At 41.2% G+C, this 19,011-nt stretch overlaps 1 protein-coding gene across 3 annotated transcripts in view; it reads right to left on the bottom strand.

Moving 5' to 3' along the window:
* Positions 1-15,729, bottom strand: part of LOC138845782 (zinc finger protein 248-like) — a 30,869-nt gene extending 15,140 nt beyond the window's left edge. The window contains exon 1 of one of the 3 annotated variants that reach the window (XM_089315059.1): positions 15,329-15,729. In XM_089315059.1, coding sequence (XP_089171185.1) covers positions 15,329-15,661 — 333 coding nt within the window. In that variant the 5' untranslated portion in view covers positions 15,662-15,729. Of the gene's footprint in view, positions 1-15,324 lie in introns of all 3 variants that reach the window. The other 2 variants (XM_089315058.1, XM_089315060.1) reach the window with 2 other exon arrangements.
* Positions 15,730-19,011: the final 3,282 nt, after the last annotated feature.

Raw genomic sequence — 19,011 nt, 5'->3', positions numbered from 1 at the left:
CTCACCACAGTGAAATACAAAGAAAAGATCCTAAAATGGGCAAGAGAGAAACGTCAGATTACTCTCAGAGGATCTCCAATTAGACTCACAGCAGACTTCTCATCAGAAACCCTACAGCATAGCAGGGAATGACAAGATATAGCCCAAGTACTAAGAGAGAAAAACTGCCACCCCAGAATATTACATCCTGCAAAGCTCTCATTTGTGAATGAAGGTGAAATAAAGACCTTTCATAGCAAACAGAAATTGAAAGAAATTGTCATCACTCATCCAGCCCTGCAAAAGATGTTTAAGCTGTGTTACACACAGAAACACAGAAACACAGTCATCAATATGAAAGAAGGTAAAGGAACAAAACCTCACAGTAAAAGATCATAGGAAGTTCAAAGCACATATTAGAAAATATCTTTGGCAAATGGCAGGGCAAAGTTACTACTTATCAGTAGTCACATTGAATGTTAATGGCCTCAACTGTCCAGATAAAAGACAGACTGGCTGAGTGGATTAAGGAATAAAACCCATCTATTTACTGCTTAAAAGAAACACATCTTTCCAACAAAGATGCATGCAGATTGAAAGTGGAAGGTTTGAAAAAGATATTCCATGCTAACAGAAATGAAAAAAGAGCTGGTGTAGCCATTGTAATATCAGATAAAATAAACTTTAACAAAAAACTGTTAAGAGAGACAAAGAGGGGCTTTATAAAATGATAACAGATCAATTCAACAGGAAGATGTAACTATTATAAATGTGTATGCACCTTATTACAGGGTACTGGTTTATTTAAAAATTTGTTATGGGACTTAAAGGGAGACTTAGACCCCAATACAATAGTATGGGGGACTTCAATACTCCACTCTCAGAAATAGACAGATAAACTGTACAGAAGATCAAAAAGGAAACGCAGACTTAATTGTTCAGCATAGCCCTGACTGTTAATGAACAACTTAATACATTATCCCTCTTAGTATTTTTTTTGTCTGTTCTACTTAATATGACTGGTTTAATTCTGTAATTATCACACAGTTATTCTTAAGTGTTGAAAATTAACTGAAATGTGATCCCTGTTAAACATAAGAGTGGGAATAAGAGAGGGAAGAGATGCATAATTTGGGACATGCTCAAGCTGACTTGCCCCAATTGGTAGAGTTAGAAATATACCAGGGGATTCCAATTCAATCCCATCAAGGTGGCATGTACCAATGCCATCTCACTATTCCAAGTGATCAATTTTAGTTCACAATTGATCATAATGAAAGGACTAAGAGTCAAAGGGACCACATAAACAAGTCTAGTACCTGCTAACACTAACTGATGGAATAAATAAAGGGGAGAGTGATCCAACATGGGAAGTGAGATACTCAGCAGACTCATAGAATGGCAGATGTCCTAAATAGCACTCTGGCCTCAGAATCAGCCCTAAAGCCATTCGGATCTGGCTGAAAAGCCCATGAGAGTACTTCAGGCATGGAAAGCCAAGACACTCTGGCAAAAAGATCTCTGCGAGTGAGATCCCAGTGGAAAGAACAGGTCTTCAAAGAGGGAGGTGCCTTTCTCTGAAGGGAGGAGAGAACCTCCACTTTGACTATGACCTTGTCTAAACAAGATAAGAGTCGGAGAACTCAAGGGGCTTCCATATCCTTGGAAACTCATGACTGGTGCATAGGGAGATTACTGATGCCATAGACAGGAGTGTCAATTGGTAAAGTCAACAACAGGAGTCACTGTGCACTTACTCCTCATGTACGATCTCTGTCCTTAATGTGCTGTGCATTGAGATTTAATGCTATAACGAGTACTCAAACAATATATTTCACTTTGTGTTTCTATGGGCGTGCAAATGGTTGAAATCTTTACTTAATGTATACTAAACTGATCTTCTATATAAAAAAAGAAATTATCAATTCCCAACTTGACTCTCACTGGGATTAAACATGACAATAGGTCTGATCTGATTTCATCATCATTTAAAAAAAAAACTCATCTATGATTTTTCAATTTATGTTTCTGTGTGGGAGCAAACTGTTGAAATCCTTACTTAATGTATACTAAGCTGATCTTCTGTCTATTAAGATAATCAAAAATGAATTTTGATGTGAATGGAAGGGGAGAGGGAGTGGGAAAGGGGAGGTTTGTGGGTGGGAGGGACGGTATGGGGGGGAAGCCATTGTAATCCATAAGTCGTACTTTGGAAATTTATATTCATTAAATAAAAGATAAAAAAATACTCCACTCTCAGAAATAGACAGATAAACTGTACAGAAGATCAAAAAGGAAACAGCATATTTAATTGGCACTATAGCCCAAGTGGATCTAACAGATATCTACAGAACTTTTCATCTTACAGTTCCAGAATATACATTTTTCTCAGCAGTGCATGGAACCTACTCTAGGACTGACCACATACTAGGCCATAAAGCAAGTCTCAGCAAATTCAAAAGAAGTAGAATCATACCATGCAGCTTCTCAGACCATAGAGGTATGAAGTTGGAAATTAGCAACTCAGGAATCCCTAGAGCATATGCAAACACATGGAGATTGAACAACATGCTCCTGAATGAACAATGGGTCATAGAAGAAATCAAAAGAGAAATCAAAAACTTTCTGGAAGTAAATGAGGATAACACAACACACCAAAACTTATGGGATACAGCAAAAGCAGTGTTAAGAGGAAAGTTTATATCAACGGGTGCCTACATCAAGAAATTGGAAAGGAACCAAATAAATGAGCTTTCAATGCATCTCCAGGATCTAGAAAAACTGAAGCAAACCAGACCCAAAACTAGTAGGAGAAGAGAAATTATTAAAATCAGAGAGGAAATGAATAGCATTGAATCTAAAAAAAAAAAAAATTACAAAAAATCAGCCAAACGATGAGGAGCTCGTTTTTTTAAAAAATAAACAAAATTGACACCTCGTTGGCCCAACTAACTAAAAATGAAGGGAAAAGACCCAAATCAATAAAATCAGAAATGAAAAGGGAAATGTAACAACAGATACCACAGAAATAAAAAGAATCATCAGAAATTACTACAAGACCTGGTATGCCAGCAAACAGGGAAACCTATCAGAAATGGATAGATTCCTGGACACATGCAACCTACCTAAATTGAACCAGGAAGACATCAAAAACCTAAACAGACCCATAACTGAGACAGAAATTGAAATAAAGGCCCTCCCAACAAAGAAAAACCCAGGACCAGATGAATTCACTGCTGAATTCTACCAGACATTTAAAGAAGAACTGACTGCAATTCTTCTCAAACTAGTTAGAACAATAGAAAAAGTGGGAATCCTCCCAAATTCTTTCTATGAAGCCAGCATCACCTTAATTCCTAAGCCGGAAAAAGATGCAGCACTGAAAGACAATTACAGACCAATACCCCTGATCAACATAGACACAAAAATCCTCAATAAAATTCTGGCCAATAGAATGCAACAACACATCAGAAAGATCATCCACCCACACCAGGTGGGATTCATCCCTGGTATGCAGGGATGATTCAGTGTTTGCAAATCAATAAGTGTGATACACCACATTAACAGATTGCAGAAGAAAAACCATACGATTATCTCAAAAGATGCAGAGTAAGCATTCGATAAATACAATACCTTTTCATGATGAAAACTCCAAACAAACTGGTTATATGAGGAACATTCCTCAATACAATCAAAGCATTTTATGAAAAACCCATGGCCAGCATCCTATTGAATGGGGAAAAGTTGAAAGCATTTCCACTGAGATCTGGCACCAGACAGTGATGCCCACTCTCACCACTGCTAGTCAATATAGTTTGAAAGTTTTAGCCAGAGCCATTAGGCAAGAAAAAGTAATTAAATGGATACAAATTGGGAAGGAAGAAGTCAAACTATCCCTCTTTGCAGATGATATGGTTCTTTATTAAGGGGATCCAAAGAACTCTACTGAGAGACTATTGGAACTCATAGAAAAGTTTGGCAAAGTAGCATGATATAAAATCAATGCACAGAAATCAACAGCCTTTGTATACACAGGCAATGCCACAGCTGAGAATGAACTGGTAAGATCAATCCCATTCAAAATAGCCACAAAAACAATCAAATACCTTGGAATAAACTTAACCAAGGACATTAAAGATCTCTACGATGAGAATTACAAAACCTTACAGGAACAAATAGAAGAGGATACCAAAAAATGGAAAAATCTTCCATGCTCATGGATTGGAAGAATTAATATCATCAAAATGTCCATACTTCTGAAAGCAATTTATAGATTCAATGCAATACCAATCAAAATACTGAAGACATTCTTCTCAGATTTGGAAAAAATTATGCTGAAATTCAAATGGAGACACAGGAGACCTTGAATACCTAAAGCAATCTTGTACAACAAAAACAAAGCTGGAGACATCACAATACCAGATTTCAGGACCTGTCTTAATTATTACAAAAGTGGAAAATGTGTTTTGCTCAAAGCTTTTCCAACAGCTCCTCAGTCTAGTTTGCCTTCACTTTGAAAAGATACTTTTTCTAGGGTATACATGAGCATTTCATTGACTTTTCCATCAAACATAATCTTTGCAAAGAATTTAACTGTACCCAGCTTTTATCAGGAGAGCAAGAAGTCATCACATTGATGACTTCCTCCCTGAATGAGACTATTTGACATGCCTTTGAAGAACATACAATGCTAATGCCTTTTAGTCCTTCCTGGGTTTTGGTGCAATGCATGCCTCCTTTAAAAAATTATTTGTCATGGATGCTACAAATCAGCCCAGCTTATATGGCCCCCCTTCCAATGAAAAGTACTAAAATCAGTCAAATTGAATTCTGTAGGCACTCTCATTAGTGCTCTCAGTGACTTCTTCACTTGTGGAGCTCATATGCCTTCTAAATTCTTTGGATCAGTTATGATATCCATTACTTCTCAAGGGCTGTGATGCAAGGAATAGCCTCTCTTGGAACCTTGCTATGTGCCAGTAAAATTAAATTAGATGGCTATTAACTGTGCTCTACTGGAAAAACAGTCACCTACACACCTTGAGCCTGTGATTCTCCAAACCTTGTTGTCTAGTAGGACTTTGGCCATGGATATAGAACAGTAAAACAAGAGAATGGCTACTATGGCCTCCTTAATATATGATGGACCCAAACTTGACATACTCCATTTGGCAAAGGGGATGGCTTCCAATGTCTACTGTCTACATCCAGATGCCAGGGTACTGCAGGAGGTCACTATTCTAACAATAAAATAGAAAAACCATTTAAGTTCAGCTGGACACCATTCTGCTGACTGTTGATCTCATTACTGTTAATCGGAATGCCTTCACTGGTGACAAAGCAGAGACCCAAAGTAGTCACAGCCATTATCTGCTAACAAAAGCTTAAACCAAGAGTTATGGATTAATATCTATTATAACACAATATCTCAGAACCCATCTAGTCCATGTGTTGAGAGTTGGAAGCTGTTATAGTTGGCCCATACATAAATAGGATGCTAATTGTGCCAGATGGGTTCTATATCCTTGTACTGCAAGGAAGATGTCATAGATATTGATGATCCAAACTTATCCAGCTCCCTGCTAATGTGTCTGGGAAAGCAGCAAAGGCTTGCCCAAATGCTTGGGCCCCTGAACCCATGTGATATCTGGAAGAAGCTCCTATCTTATGAGATCAGCCTGGTCTAGCCCCAGTCATTGTAGCCATTCTGGAGGAGAACAAAGCAGAGAGATTAGTCTCTCCCTTTCTCACTCTAACACTACTTTTCAAATATATAAATAAATCTTTTAAAATGTAATCATTTCAATAGATTCCTCAGTGCTCAGTCATGATGACTTTTACTGTCTTAAGGACATTTTCATTTCTTTTTTTATTTATTTTTTTAACTTTTATATAATGAATATAAATTTCCAAAGGATTACAATGGCTTCCCCCCATATCTTCCCTCCCACCCACAACCCTCCCATCCCCCGCTCCCTCTCCCCTTCCATTCACATCAAGATTCATTTTTGATTCTCTTTATATACAGTAGATCAGTTTAGCATATATTAAGTAAATATTGCAACCGTTTGCACCCACATAGAAACACAAAGTGAAAAATACTGTTTGAGTACTAGTTATAGCATTAAATCTCAATGTACAGCACACTAAGGACAGAGATCCTACATGAGGAGTAAGTGCACAGTGACTCCTGTTGTTGACTTAACAATTTGACACTCTTGTTTATGGCATCAGTAATCACCCTAGGCTCTAGTCATGAGTTGCCAAGGCTATGGAAGCCTTTTGAGTTCACTGACTCTGATCATATTTAGACAAGATCATAGTCAAAGTGGAAGTTCTCTCCTCCCTTCAGAGAAAAGTACCTCCTTCTTTGATGACCTGTTCTTTCAAATGGGATCTCACTCGTGGAGATCTTTCATTTTTTTTTTTTTTGACAGAGTGTCTTGGCTTTCCATGCCTGAAATACTCTCACAGGCTTTTCAGCCATATCTGAATGCCTTAAGGGCTGATTCTGAGGCCAGAGTGCTGTTTAGGACATCCGCCATTCTATGAGTCTGCTGTGTATCCCACTTCCCATGTTGGAATATTCTCGCCTTTTTAATTCTATCAACTAGTACAGACCTTTGACTCTTAATCCTATCATTAGTCATAAAAATTCTGCTCTAAGCAAGACACACATAAAGCCAATCTCATCCCTTTCTCAACAAAAATTTAATGCTAACTGCATATTTAGGAGTGTTCTATTGCATTGAATTACAGTACTTTTCTATATCTTATTTTTTCACATTTTATTTATTTGAGAGGTCAAATTATAGACAGTGAGAGGAAGAGACAGAGATAAAAGTCTTCCATCTGCTGGTTCACTCCCCAAATGGCTCTCACAGATGGAGCTGCACTGGTCTGAAACCAGGAGCCAGGAGCTTCTTCTCTGTCCCCCCTTGGGTAAAGGGGCCTAAGTACTTGAGCCATCTTCTACTATTTTCCCAGTCCATAGCTGAGAGCTTGATCAGAAGATTAGCAGCTGGGGCTAGAACTGATGCCCATATGGGGTGCCAGTGCCACAGTACCATCCCCTCTACATCTTATAAACACATCTTATCTGTAAGAAGAAAACTGAAAAGTGAGTCAAGTATATCACAAATTATGTTAGAAATTATCTCTAATTTGAAAAAAGGAAAACCCTAAAATAGAAATGGTTCATTTTGGCAATCTGCACAAATAACCTGTGTCCTATTACTTTATTCTTTGGAGTACTTTTCCAGATTTCTTCTGGCCTTCCTGCCTTCCCTTGTTCCTCATACCCTTTCAATATCACTGCCTCTCTGTCCCTGCAGTTCTCTCCCTTTCAAACCAGTCTTGTAGACTGTCAATCATTATTTCAAAATGTTTTGTAGGAAGGGCCTGAATGGCCTTCTAATATCCCTTAAATATATATTTCCATAAAACAGGCAATAGAGGGGCTGGTACTGTGTCCTAGCAGGAAAAGCTGCTGCCTGCATTGCTGGCATCCCTTATGGGTGCTGCTTTGAGTCTCGGCTGCTCCATTTCTGATCCAGCTCTCTTCTAAGGTCTTGGGAAGCAGTAGAAGATGACCCAAGTCCGTGGGCCCCTGAACCCATGTGGGAAAACTGGAAGAGTCTCCCAGCTCTTGGCTTCAGTTTGGGGTAGCTCCAGCCATTGCAGCCATCTGGGGAGTAAACCAGAAGATGCTTCCATCTTTCTCCCTCTCTCTCTGCCTCTGCATCTCTCTAACTCAAAGAAAACAAAACAAAATAAATAATAATAATAATAATAAAAATAATTTTAAAAACAGACAGTAGAGCATAGTGGGAAAGCCATTGCCTGTGATGCTGGTATTCCATACTGTGCATGAGTTCATGTCCCAGTTGCTCTATTTCTGATCCAGCTCCTCCATGTGCCTAGGAAAACCACAAAGAATGGTGCTTGTGCTCCTACTCCCACATGGGAAATGTGGAAGAAGATACTGGCTCCTGACTTTAATCCAGCTCCAACCCCAGCTGTTGTGGCCATTAGGGGTGTGAAATAGTGGATAAATGATTTACATCTCTCTCTCTCTCTCTCTCTCTCTCTCTCTCTCTCTCTCTAACTCTGCCTTTGAAATAAATAATATTTTTAATTTTTTTTAAAAAATTAACAAATGGCCCTAAATATTCTGACTCATCTTGACATGTAACAGGAGCCAAGAAAGTTGCTGCTGACTTTATGTAGTGTCTCCTCAATCCATTCTATAAGAAAAAAATATTTATTTCTTTTGCTATCCAAACATTCAAATCCAAAAGAAATAATACTACCCAGTACAGCTCTGTTTAAGGCTGCTCCTGCACTGAGGAAAAGTAAAGGAGCAAGGGGCCCAAACCCTGTGTGGCAGGGTGACAGTCCCCTCCCCACTTTGCATCTGAGTTTCTGATTAGAGAGGGAGACAAAGGCAACTCCAGATACTGCAGTGGTACACAAACAGCCTCAATCACAGACACGCCTTGTGTGTGTGCAACAGAAGGAGAGCACAGAGCACTATGTAAGGGAGGAATACATTGAACACAAAAGGAAAAGGTGTGAATGGAGATAGCTAAGAATTTCCCCACTCTGCTAATCACGATCTCAAAGATGTCCAGGCCAGAATTCCATTTCACTTTGGAAAACCCACTCCATAAACTTTTCTCCACCTAGGTGTATTCTTCTGTGAGGAATCTGTCTTCCTGTGAGAGATGGCACCACCACAAACTGAAAACCAGTCAAAAAGCAGAGTGATGGCTTTAATTCTCAGAGGTGAATGGACAACCACATCTATGAATTCTGCCTTAAAAAATAAGCTTCCTTCTGCTCTAGAAATCGGATATAGATTTGGGCTAAAATGAGGACCACAGAGACCAGTTGAGTCTGTTAGGTGAGAAGGAAGGAAGCTTGATTTCCAGTTGTTACTTTGTAGCATGTTAGTTTTGAGACGATTTCATATTCCACTTCTATTTGAAGAGATAGAAAGGTAGAATCAGTGCCAGCCTAACACATGGCAGCTTTAGCCACTGATGACATCACAGCTTGCTACCCAAAAGGGACAGCCAAAATAAACTCAACAAATGAGAACCAAAATAAAACAGAACAGTCTAACATAATACCAACATTTGTTCAGCAGATATTACCAAGATCTTGACACACAAGTCATCAGAAAGATAAAGGGTGGGGCTGGCTTTGTGGCACAGTGGGTTAAGCCACCACCAAATAAAATGCTGGGATCCAATATGTGTGTCCACCCTTTAAAAAAGATTGATTTATTTGAAAGTCAGAGTTTTGGGGGCTGGTGCTGTGGCACAGCTGGTTGAGGCCCTGGCCGGCATCCCATATGGTCACCGGTTTGGGTCTTGGCTGCTCCACTTCCAATCCAGCTGCCTGCTAATGTGCTTGGGAAAGTGGCACAGCATGGCCCAAGTCCTTGGCCCCCTATATCCACATGGGAGATCCAGAAGAAGCTACTGGCTCCTGGCTTCAGATTAGCTCAGATCTGGCCACTGCGGTCATTTGGGGAGTGAACCAGCAGACTGAAGACCTCTCTATCTGTCTCTATCTCTATCGGTAACTGTCAAATAAATAAAATCATTCTTAAAAAAATCAGTTATGGAGAGGAGGGAGAGTCAGATGGGATGGCATTGTGGATTAGCAGGTACAGCTGTTCCCTGCAATGCTGGCATCCCATATAGGCACCAGTTCATGTCCTGGCTGCTCCACTTCTGATCTACTTCTCTGCTAGTGGCCCTGGAAAAGTAGAAGATGGTCCAATACCTGGGTTCTTGACACCCAAGTGGGAGACCTGAATGAAGCTCTTGGCACCTGGCTTGGGCCTGGCCCAGTTCTGGCCATTGCAGCCATCTAGGAAGTAGACCAGCAGATGGAAAATCTCTTTCTCATTCTCTCCCTTTCTCTATCTTTGCCTTGCAAATAAATGCTAAAAGAGAGAGAGATCTTCCATCTTAGATGGCTGCCATGGCCAGAGCTGAACCACACAGAAACCAGGAGCCAGGCACTTCATCTGGGTCTCTCACATGGCTTACAATGGCCCAAACACTTAAGTCATCCTTTGCTGCTTTTCTCAGGCCATCAGAAGGGAGCTAGGTTAGAAGTGGAGCAACTGGGACATGAACTGCTGCTCATCTGGGAAGCTGGCAATGCAGATGGTGGCTTCCCCCATTGTGCCACAATGTCAGCCTCACAAGTGTCAGTTTGAGTCACAGCTGTTCCACTTCTGGTCCAGCTCCCTGCTAATGCAACTGGGGAAGCAGAAACAGATGGCACAAGTACTTGGGTCCTTGCACCAACATGCAACACTTGGTTGGACTTCCAGGCTGGGTCAGCATTATTCATTTCAGTCTCTTGAATGAACCAGCAGATGCAAGATCCCCATCCTTCTGTCTCTGCCTCTTTCTCTTTAACTCTGCCTTTAAACTAAAATTTTTAAATCTTAATAAAATAAAGGGAAAGGGTGAAAGAGTAGCCATAGTAAAGTAATAGAGCAAAGCTACAGTTGTGCTGTCCCTCAGCAGCCTTCTGCCTTAAGTGGGAAGTCTCCAGCTTACAGACACTGACATAAAAGACACATTCACAAGATACTTCAAAACAACAGATGAGAGGTTTACAAAGCATATTTGTTTTATGATAACTTTCATTCAATAGGTACACTGGGTTTAGATATAAGCCTTTTGTGCAGCCAAGTTAACCCAGGGTCTAAATCAAAGAGACATACTGAGGAAGATGTGCTGCCAGGGGAGAGAGCTGCATTGTCTCATTGCTCTTGTAGCATCATAAAGAGAATGAAAAGAGCTACTCATGTGCATGGTTATAAGGAGGACAGAAGCACAAACATTTCAGAAGGGGGGAGCAAATTTCAAATATAGTTATTTTAAGAAAATGAAATGAAGTCAATTTCAGAATATAATGTGGAGTAGAAAAACACCATCAGTTCATCAATTCTCACAGGGATCCAGGAAAACTGCCCTGCCTATCCATAGACCAAATGTTTCAAAACCCATTTTCTGATTAAATTCAGAAGATTACAGGAATCAGCACTCTGGGTGTTCAAATGCCAAATTAAGTTTTAGTTTCCACTATGGGCACATGTAGCCCAATCACTCAGAACATGAGAAAAACTTTACCATATGAAGGAACATGAAATATTCAGGCACACAGAATAACTGTGCTTAGTGCTCAAAGTGAACCCCAGAATAAGCACCCAGAAAACCTGTTAGGTCTTGGGTCCAGTGCAGTGGTGTAGCATGTAAAATTTTATTTGTTTATTTAAAAGGCAGAAATACAGAGAGGCAGAGGCACAGAGAGTGGTCTTCCATGCACTGATTCATTCTGAAAATGGCTGCAATAGCCAGAGCTGGATCTATCTGAAGCCAGGAGCCAGAATCTTCTGTCAGATATCCCATGCAGGTGCAGAACCCAAGAACTTGAGCCATCTTCCACCGCTTTCCCAGGCCACAGCAGAAAGCTGGATCTCAAAAAAGCACCCATATGGGATGCCAGCACTATAGGTGGCAGCCTCACCTGCCATGCCACTGTGCCAGTCCTCAAAATAAACCTATTTTAAAAAGCATTTTAAATGAGGGATGGGAGAGAGTTTGTTTATCCAAAGCAAGGATAACAAGATAATACCACACAGAAGAAGCTCCTGGCTCCTGGCTTTGGATCGGCACAGCTCCGACCACTGTAGCCAATTGGGGAGTGAACCAGCAGATGGAAGACTTCTCTCTCTCTACCTCTCCTTCTCTCTGTGTGTAACTCTGACTTTCAAGTAAAATAAATAAATCTTTAAAAAAATAACTACTAGTACTCATTAACTTCAAAAATATAGAAATTTAATGAAACTCAAAATATAACCAAAATAATCTACTACAAATTATAATCTTTGAGTCATGTTAGAAAAAAATTAACCCCTCCCACACTTTGAAAAAATGCACATGGGGCTGGTGTTGTAGGTTAAGCAGACCCTGGCAGTGCCAGCACTCACATGAGCACTGGTTCAAGACCTGGCTGCTCCTTTTCCAATATAGCTCCCTACTAATTCACCTAGGAAAGCAGAGGGTGGTGGCCCAAGTGTTTGGGCCCCTGAAATCAAGTGTGAGAACCAGAAGAAGCTCCTAGCTCCTGGGTTCACCTGGCCCAGCCCAAGTCATTGTGGCCATCTGAGGAGTGAACCAACAGATGGAAGACCTCTCTTTCAATCTCTCTGTAAATCTGCCTTTCAAGTAAATAAAATGAATCTAAAAAATACACTGTATACAATGTATATTTTGGTTATTCTCTCATACAAAGAAAGCTCAGATAAACTGTAGATGAATTCTCCTGGCTTGATGCAATTCAGAGGATGATTGCCTTCTGCCACCCTGTGGTAGACATCAATGAAAGTTATTAGTGGGAAGATGAATGGGCCAGTGCCAAAGCTCCCTAGGCTAATCCTCCACCTGCAGCACTGGTACTCTGGGTTCTAATCCCAATTGGGGCACCAGTCCTGTCCTAGTTGCTCCTCTTCCAGTCCAGCTCTCTGCTGTGGCCCAGGAAGGCAATGGAGGATGGCGCAAGTGCTTGGGACCTGCCCCCACATGTGAGACCAGGAGGAAGCACCTGGCTCCTGGCTTCAGATCAGTGCAGCACTCCGGATGTGGTGACCATTTGAGGGGTGAACCAATGGAAGGAAGACCTTTCTGTCTCTCTCTCTGTCTAGCTCTGCCTGTCAGAAAAAAAATGGGAAGATGAATGGATACCATCAGACTGCTTCCTCACATGGCACATTTTCTTAAAGACATCACTGCTACATTAACAGATTATGTCTCTCATGTGAAACATATCTCTCCTAAAAATTTGAAAGAACTTGCCAGAAACCTAGAGCAGAGCAGGGAATGATGTGCTAAGAACAGTCAGTTAGCCTGAGTAGTCTAGGAATCCTGTTCTTGGCTGTTTTCAAGTTTGTATTAATGTACACACAACATAGTTGCTGAGAAAGTGTCTTACAGCTGTTTCCTGGGTGTGAAGAAACTCTTTTCAGCAGAAACACATAACTGCTTGTCCACTCACAAGCACTGTGATAGGGAGTACATGGGGGAAAAGGTCAAAACACACTGGGTTTGACAGGAAGAATGCTGTTACTCTAACAACCTCTATCCAGGATTCCCTTTCTATTTTTACTTCCTGTTTTTACTATGGTAAATGAGTTTTACAGGTTATTAATCTTGTGACAACAGGACTCTAACAGAATCTATGAAACACTCAGTTAATCAAGTGAAAACTTCATTATACTGAAAGTCTATAGCAATAGTTTTTAGGGCCACATCTCTCTTTTTGTAAAAATGATTTATTTATTTATTTGAGAGGTAGAATTACAGATACTGAGACAGATAGACAGAGAGAAAGGTCTTCCTTCTGCTAGTTCACTCCCCAGTTGGCTAAAATGGCCAGAAGAAATGCACTGATCTAAAGCCAGGAGCCAGGAGCTTCTTCTGGGTCTCCCACATGGGTGCAGAGGCCAAAACCCTTGGGCCATCTTATACTGCCTTCCCAGGCCACAGAAGAGAGCTGGATCAGAGGAGGAGCAGCTGGTACTTGACCAGTGCCTACCCATATAGGATGCTGGTACCACAGGCAGAGGATTAACCTGCTGAATCACAGTGCCAGCCCAAAGCCACATCTTTTACTGTACTGTTTGTGCATCTCTTGGAAGGAAGGGGCATATTTTCTCTTTTTTTCCTTACTCCTCCTCATGTTAACACCTTGTACAAAGGCTTACACAGAACACAGTCATTATGAAAATCTATCACTAATATCCTCCCATGTTGAAAATGTCATGGGGTTAAACACAGAACCCAGAATAAGAAAAGTAATTGGAAGCTGGTGTTCTGGCTGAGCGGGTAAAACCATAAGGGTGCTGGTTCGAGACCTGGCTGCTCCACTTCTGATCCAGCTCTCTGCTATGGCCTGGGAAAACAGTGGAAGATAGCCCAAGTGCTTGGTCCCCTGCATCTGTGTAGGAGACCTGGAAGAAGTTCCTGGCTCCTGACTTCAGATCCATGCAGGTCTGGCCATTGTGAACATCTGGGGAGTGAACCAGCAGATGGGAGACCTCTCTCTCTCTCTCTCTGTGCCTTTGCCTCTCTGTAACTCTGCCTTTCAAATAAATAAATGTTTTCTTTTTAAAAAGTAATTGGCCCTCTTAATTAAAACTGTATGGACTGTAAGATAACCAGCTTGGTGGAGCATTGAGTGACTGTAAAGAACCAGAAGAGAAAAATTGCACTTTTCTGTATTTATGTTTTCATAGCTCTCCACTTTATGAATATCCATATTAAAGTAGCTCATTATTAACACACACAGTAGACTTGCATTAATTTCAGTTCACGCCAGTGCCGCGGCTCAATAGGCTAATCCTCCACCTAGCGGCACCAGCACACCGGGTTCTAGTCCTGGTCGGGGTGCACTGGCCTCAGCATGCCCACTGCGGCAGCCATTGGAGGGTGAACCAATGGCAAAGGAAGAACTTTCTCTCTCTCTCTCTCTCTCTCTCTCTCACTGTCCATTCTGCCTGAAAAAAAAAATCAGTTCACTTCTCACTTTGCAAAGAGATTAGCAGCAGGTAATAATAGTTGACATCCCTAATAACATAAGAAAGAAGGGGTGAAGACAGAAATTGAATAGCAGGAAAATAAATCAGCTATGTTTCCATGGCCTCAAGCTCCAGATTGAAAAAGGGTCTGTTAATTAAACACAGAGGAGAGATCAATGCACATAGCTACTGCACAAGCTTCACATTGCCGCTGGGAAATACATCCAAACACAAGGTGCCCCAGCTGTCAGATGTGTCCACGGGGTCCAGCATGGGGGCCATGAGCCAGATCCTACTCTGATCTTCTCTCTCCACCTCTCTGCTGCCTCAGGCTCCCAGCTGAAGGCCACCAAGCCTGCCCAGCTGGAACTACCATGGGATATAACAGGAGGCCCAGCCAGAAAACATTCTTTGACCCACCCAAAGTGAGAACTGGGCTTATTTAAATATAGGGAATGGGACTCCGTCCTTCGCCTTGCTCTCAACTGCCCTGCTTGTGCTGTTACTCGTCCTGTGTACTTTAAGAATTTGAGTGAGGCAGCCCATGGGACTGGCCGAGCATTGGGAGACTGGGAAGCGGCGGTGGGAGACACAACACCTGGGCCCCAGCCTTGACTCTGCTGGAGAAGCTCCCAGAATCACTGAGAAGCTAGTGATCAATGCCTGGGAGCCGACATCCACCATCACACCCACCCCTCTCCCACACATGCATAGATGCCCCTTCCTATTCTCCATACTTGCCGTGGAAAATCTTAGGAGCACGTCCCCTTTCTTCAGGACACCTGGAGGGCAAAGTGGAGAGTGTGGGACAGGAGAAGTCACTTGAATTTGGGACCCACGGGTGGCAGATGCAGAAGCACAGAAGCAGTGGGTGGTAGGTCTGGGGTGTGTGCTCCCCAAATGCCTGCAATTGCACTTGCAGAGCAAGACGCCCCAGTGAATGTGGGAGAAAGAGCAAAGCAGCCTCTCAGGGAACACTCTGACCAGTAAATGAACTTCATCTGTTCCCAACCCTGAGCCACAGGGAAAGGCACGCGCATGCGCACGTTCTCCCACATTCACACGCACAGGCATTCAGAGAGGAAAACGTTAGAGCACCGGGTGACTCTGGGAAATGGAGTCCAGGCCAGGGCATTCCTAGATAGACTTACTGGCCCTCTCCTAGGGCTTCAGTGTGGGGTGGGTGGAGACAGGCTGGGAACCAGAGGGCGTTTGCTTTTGTTTACATCCCTCCTTCCCTTCCTTCCCACCCCAAATCTCAAGGGTCAGGTGCTGTTCTTCCTTTCTTGAACAAAATCTTAAGAACTGACAGCCACTGCTGCTGAGTCCCAAATGCCAGTTCCCTCACACATGCTGTTTCCCTCAGAAAAATCCCCCTGCTGCTTTATTCCTGGGCAGCTTCTCTCAAGTAATAAATGACAATGATTTCAATGTAACTCTTAGCACAGGTGTAGACAGCATAGTTTAACATATAGATTTCAGAATACAATTTTTATTTGTGTCTTGTTGATGTTTGTTGTTCTTTTCAAAGCATTTCACACCACCCTCTAATTCACCAAGTACAAAAAAAAAAAAAAAAAAAAAAAAAAAACCAGGAGAGCTGGATACAGGACTAACATTGCCAAGTATCTTCTAGGGGCCAGATTAACAGAGTAAATGCCTTACTTTGTATCATTTATACCTTACGTCAATTCTGGAGACAGTATTATCAATTTACAAAGAGAAAGCCGAGGTGGAAAGAGTTCAGAATTGAATTTGCCCACGGAAATATGGTTAAAAAGTCTAGGTTAAAAGCCAACTAAAGTTAAATATAGGCATTCGGATCTGGCTGAAGAGCCCATGAAATTATTTTAGGCATGGAAAGTCAAGACACTCTCAAAAAAAAAACATAAATGAAAGATCTCTGTGAGTGAGATCCCAGTGGAAAGAATGGGCCATCAAAGAAGGGTACTTTTCTCTTAAGGGAGGAGAGAACTTCCACTTTGACTATGACATTGTCTAAATAAGATTGAAGTCAACAAACTCAAAAGGCTTTCATAGCCTTGGCAACTGATGACTAGAGCCTAGGGAGATTTCTGACGCCATAAACAAGAGTGTCAATTTGTTAAGTCAACAACAGGAGTCGCTGTGCACTTACTCCTCATGTAGGATCTCTATCCTTAATGTGTTGTACAAGGTGAATTAATGCTATAACTAGTACTCAAACAGTATTTTTCACTTTGTGTTTCGGTGTGGGTGCAAACTGTTGAAATCTTTACTTAATATATACTAAGTTAATCTTCTGTATATAAAGATAATTGAAAATGAATTTTCATGCGAATGGAATGGGAGAGGGAGTGGGAGATGGGAGGGTTGCGGGTGAGAGGAAAGTTATAGGGGGGGAACTATTAACATCCAAAAACTGTACTTTGGAAAATTATATTTATTAAATAAAATTTAAAAAAAGAAATATTTTGGGACCAGCACTGTGGCATAGTGGGCTAAGCCTCTGCCTTCAACACTGACATTCTACATGGGTGCAGGTTCAAGTCCCTGCTGCTCCACTTCCAATCCAGCTTTCTGGTCTAGCCTGGGAAAGCAGTAGAAGATGGCCCAAATGCTTGGGACCCTGCATCCATACTGGAGACCCAGAACTTCCTGGCTCCTGACTTTGAATCAGCTTAACTATGGCCATTGCAGCCATTTGGGGGAGTGAACCAGTGGATGGAAGATGTCTCTCTCTCTCTCTACCTCTGCCTCTTTGTAACTCTGCCTTTCAAATAAAAAAATAAATCTTTAAAAGGAAATATTTCTTTTAATTTGGGGCTCAGTTTCTAAACCCCAGATTTCTCATCTCTAAAATAAAAAGTGAAGGAGAGGAAGAGTATCTACAATGCTAATCTTCACTATAGAGAAACACATATGATTACAACTTATCTAAAAAAGAAAGGAGATTCAAAGTTGCTATTGCTGTATGGTTAATTTTCTCATGTTTAACATCAAGATAGCATATAAATATTATGCATTCTTAGGTATATGTGTGGTGTCTGATTTTTAAGATTTAAGTAGGAATGTAAATGGAAGCAGGATGACATGGAGTGCTGTTTGTGATTACTTCTGGCAATTATAATCCATGGGATTAGAATTGCTGGATTAGGAATGCTTAAATGTATCCATTCATTTCACACTAATGTTTATCATGTCAGGCAATATTATTTGTGTAGACTGCTTTTTCTTGCCAGATTGAAAATTCAGGAGGGCAAGAAACATGTTTGCTTTGACATTAAAACTCAGCATCTTGATAGAGTCATTCTTTTAGTTGAATGAATAAATGAGGCTATAAAAATTAAACAAATACAATTTCTGATCCCAAGAACTACCTAGTTGAAGAGACAATGAAATAGATATCTATTTGATAACTGCCACAATTAGATGACTGTATAATTTGTTGCTCAGAGATAAATTTGATCATAAAAGAGACATATTAATAATGACACAGGGTTGAAATGTATAAACAGAAACCATCCATGGCCAAGCAGGTTAAATGTTCACCCTAGCTTTGTAAGGCATTCCATTCATTATTTAGTAAGCATTTACTGAGCATTCTTTTGTGTGGTGTGTTGAAAGAATTACCAGCCACATGATTTCCCTAGTTATTGGAGTAAGAGAACCTGAGCAATCAGAAAAAGGTTTGGATGAACTAAGAGGATTTACACAAAGGTAAGAAAAACAAAAAGCAGAGAGGTCAATTAAAAAGTATATCAAAGGTAATTTAGTAGGATCTAAACCAAGGTATGGTGGTAGTGGGAATGAAGAAGAAGCAACAGATTACAGGGAGATCTAAAATGCAGAAACAACAGGATTTTAATGGTAGATGAAGGCAGGAGGGAACTCATGTGTAAGTCTTCATTTAGATTTTATTATTTAATAGGCAAGGAGTTCTCAGTACATTAATGTTCATCAGTAATAAAAGGCTACCTCCAACCGACTTATAAACTGCCCCTAAATCCAGGACACAGTCTCATGGGTAGCTACAATCTATAAGCCTTATGTTGATCATCATGCCAAATATTTTTAACTGCTACAATATACAATGGTCCTTCTTATGATGCAGTTACTTAGAAACTAGAAGACATAGTCAGGGTCTATAAGAACAATCTAAATAAAAAAGTAAAATTCAGGGGCTGGCGCTGTGGCACAGCAAGTTAACACCCTGGCCTGAAGTGCTGGCATCCCATACAGGCACCTGTTTGAGACCTGGATGCTCCACTTTTTTTTTTTTTTGACAGACAGAGTGGACAGTGAGAGAGAGACAGAGAGAAAGGTCTTCCTTTACCATTGGTTCACCCTCCAATGGCCACTACAGCCAGTGCGCTGTGGCCAGCACATCGCACTGATCCGAAGCCAGGAGCCAGGTGCTTCTCCTGGTCTCCCACGTGGCTGCA

Source organism: Oryctolagus cuniculus, chromosome 16 (genome assembly GCF_051225735.1).
Source record: "Oryctolagus cuniculus isolate XC-2025 breed Fujian yellow rabbit chromosome 16, ASM5122573v1, whole genome shotgun sequence".
Lineage (NCBI taxonomy): Eukaryota > Metazoa > Chordata > Mammalia > Lagomorpha > Leporidae > Oryctolagus > Oryctolagus cuniculus.
Note: the sequence above shows the minus strand (reverse complement) of the source record. Positions and strands in the feature narration are given on the sequence as shown.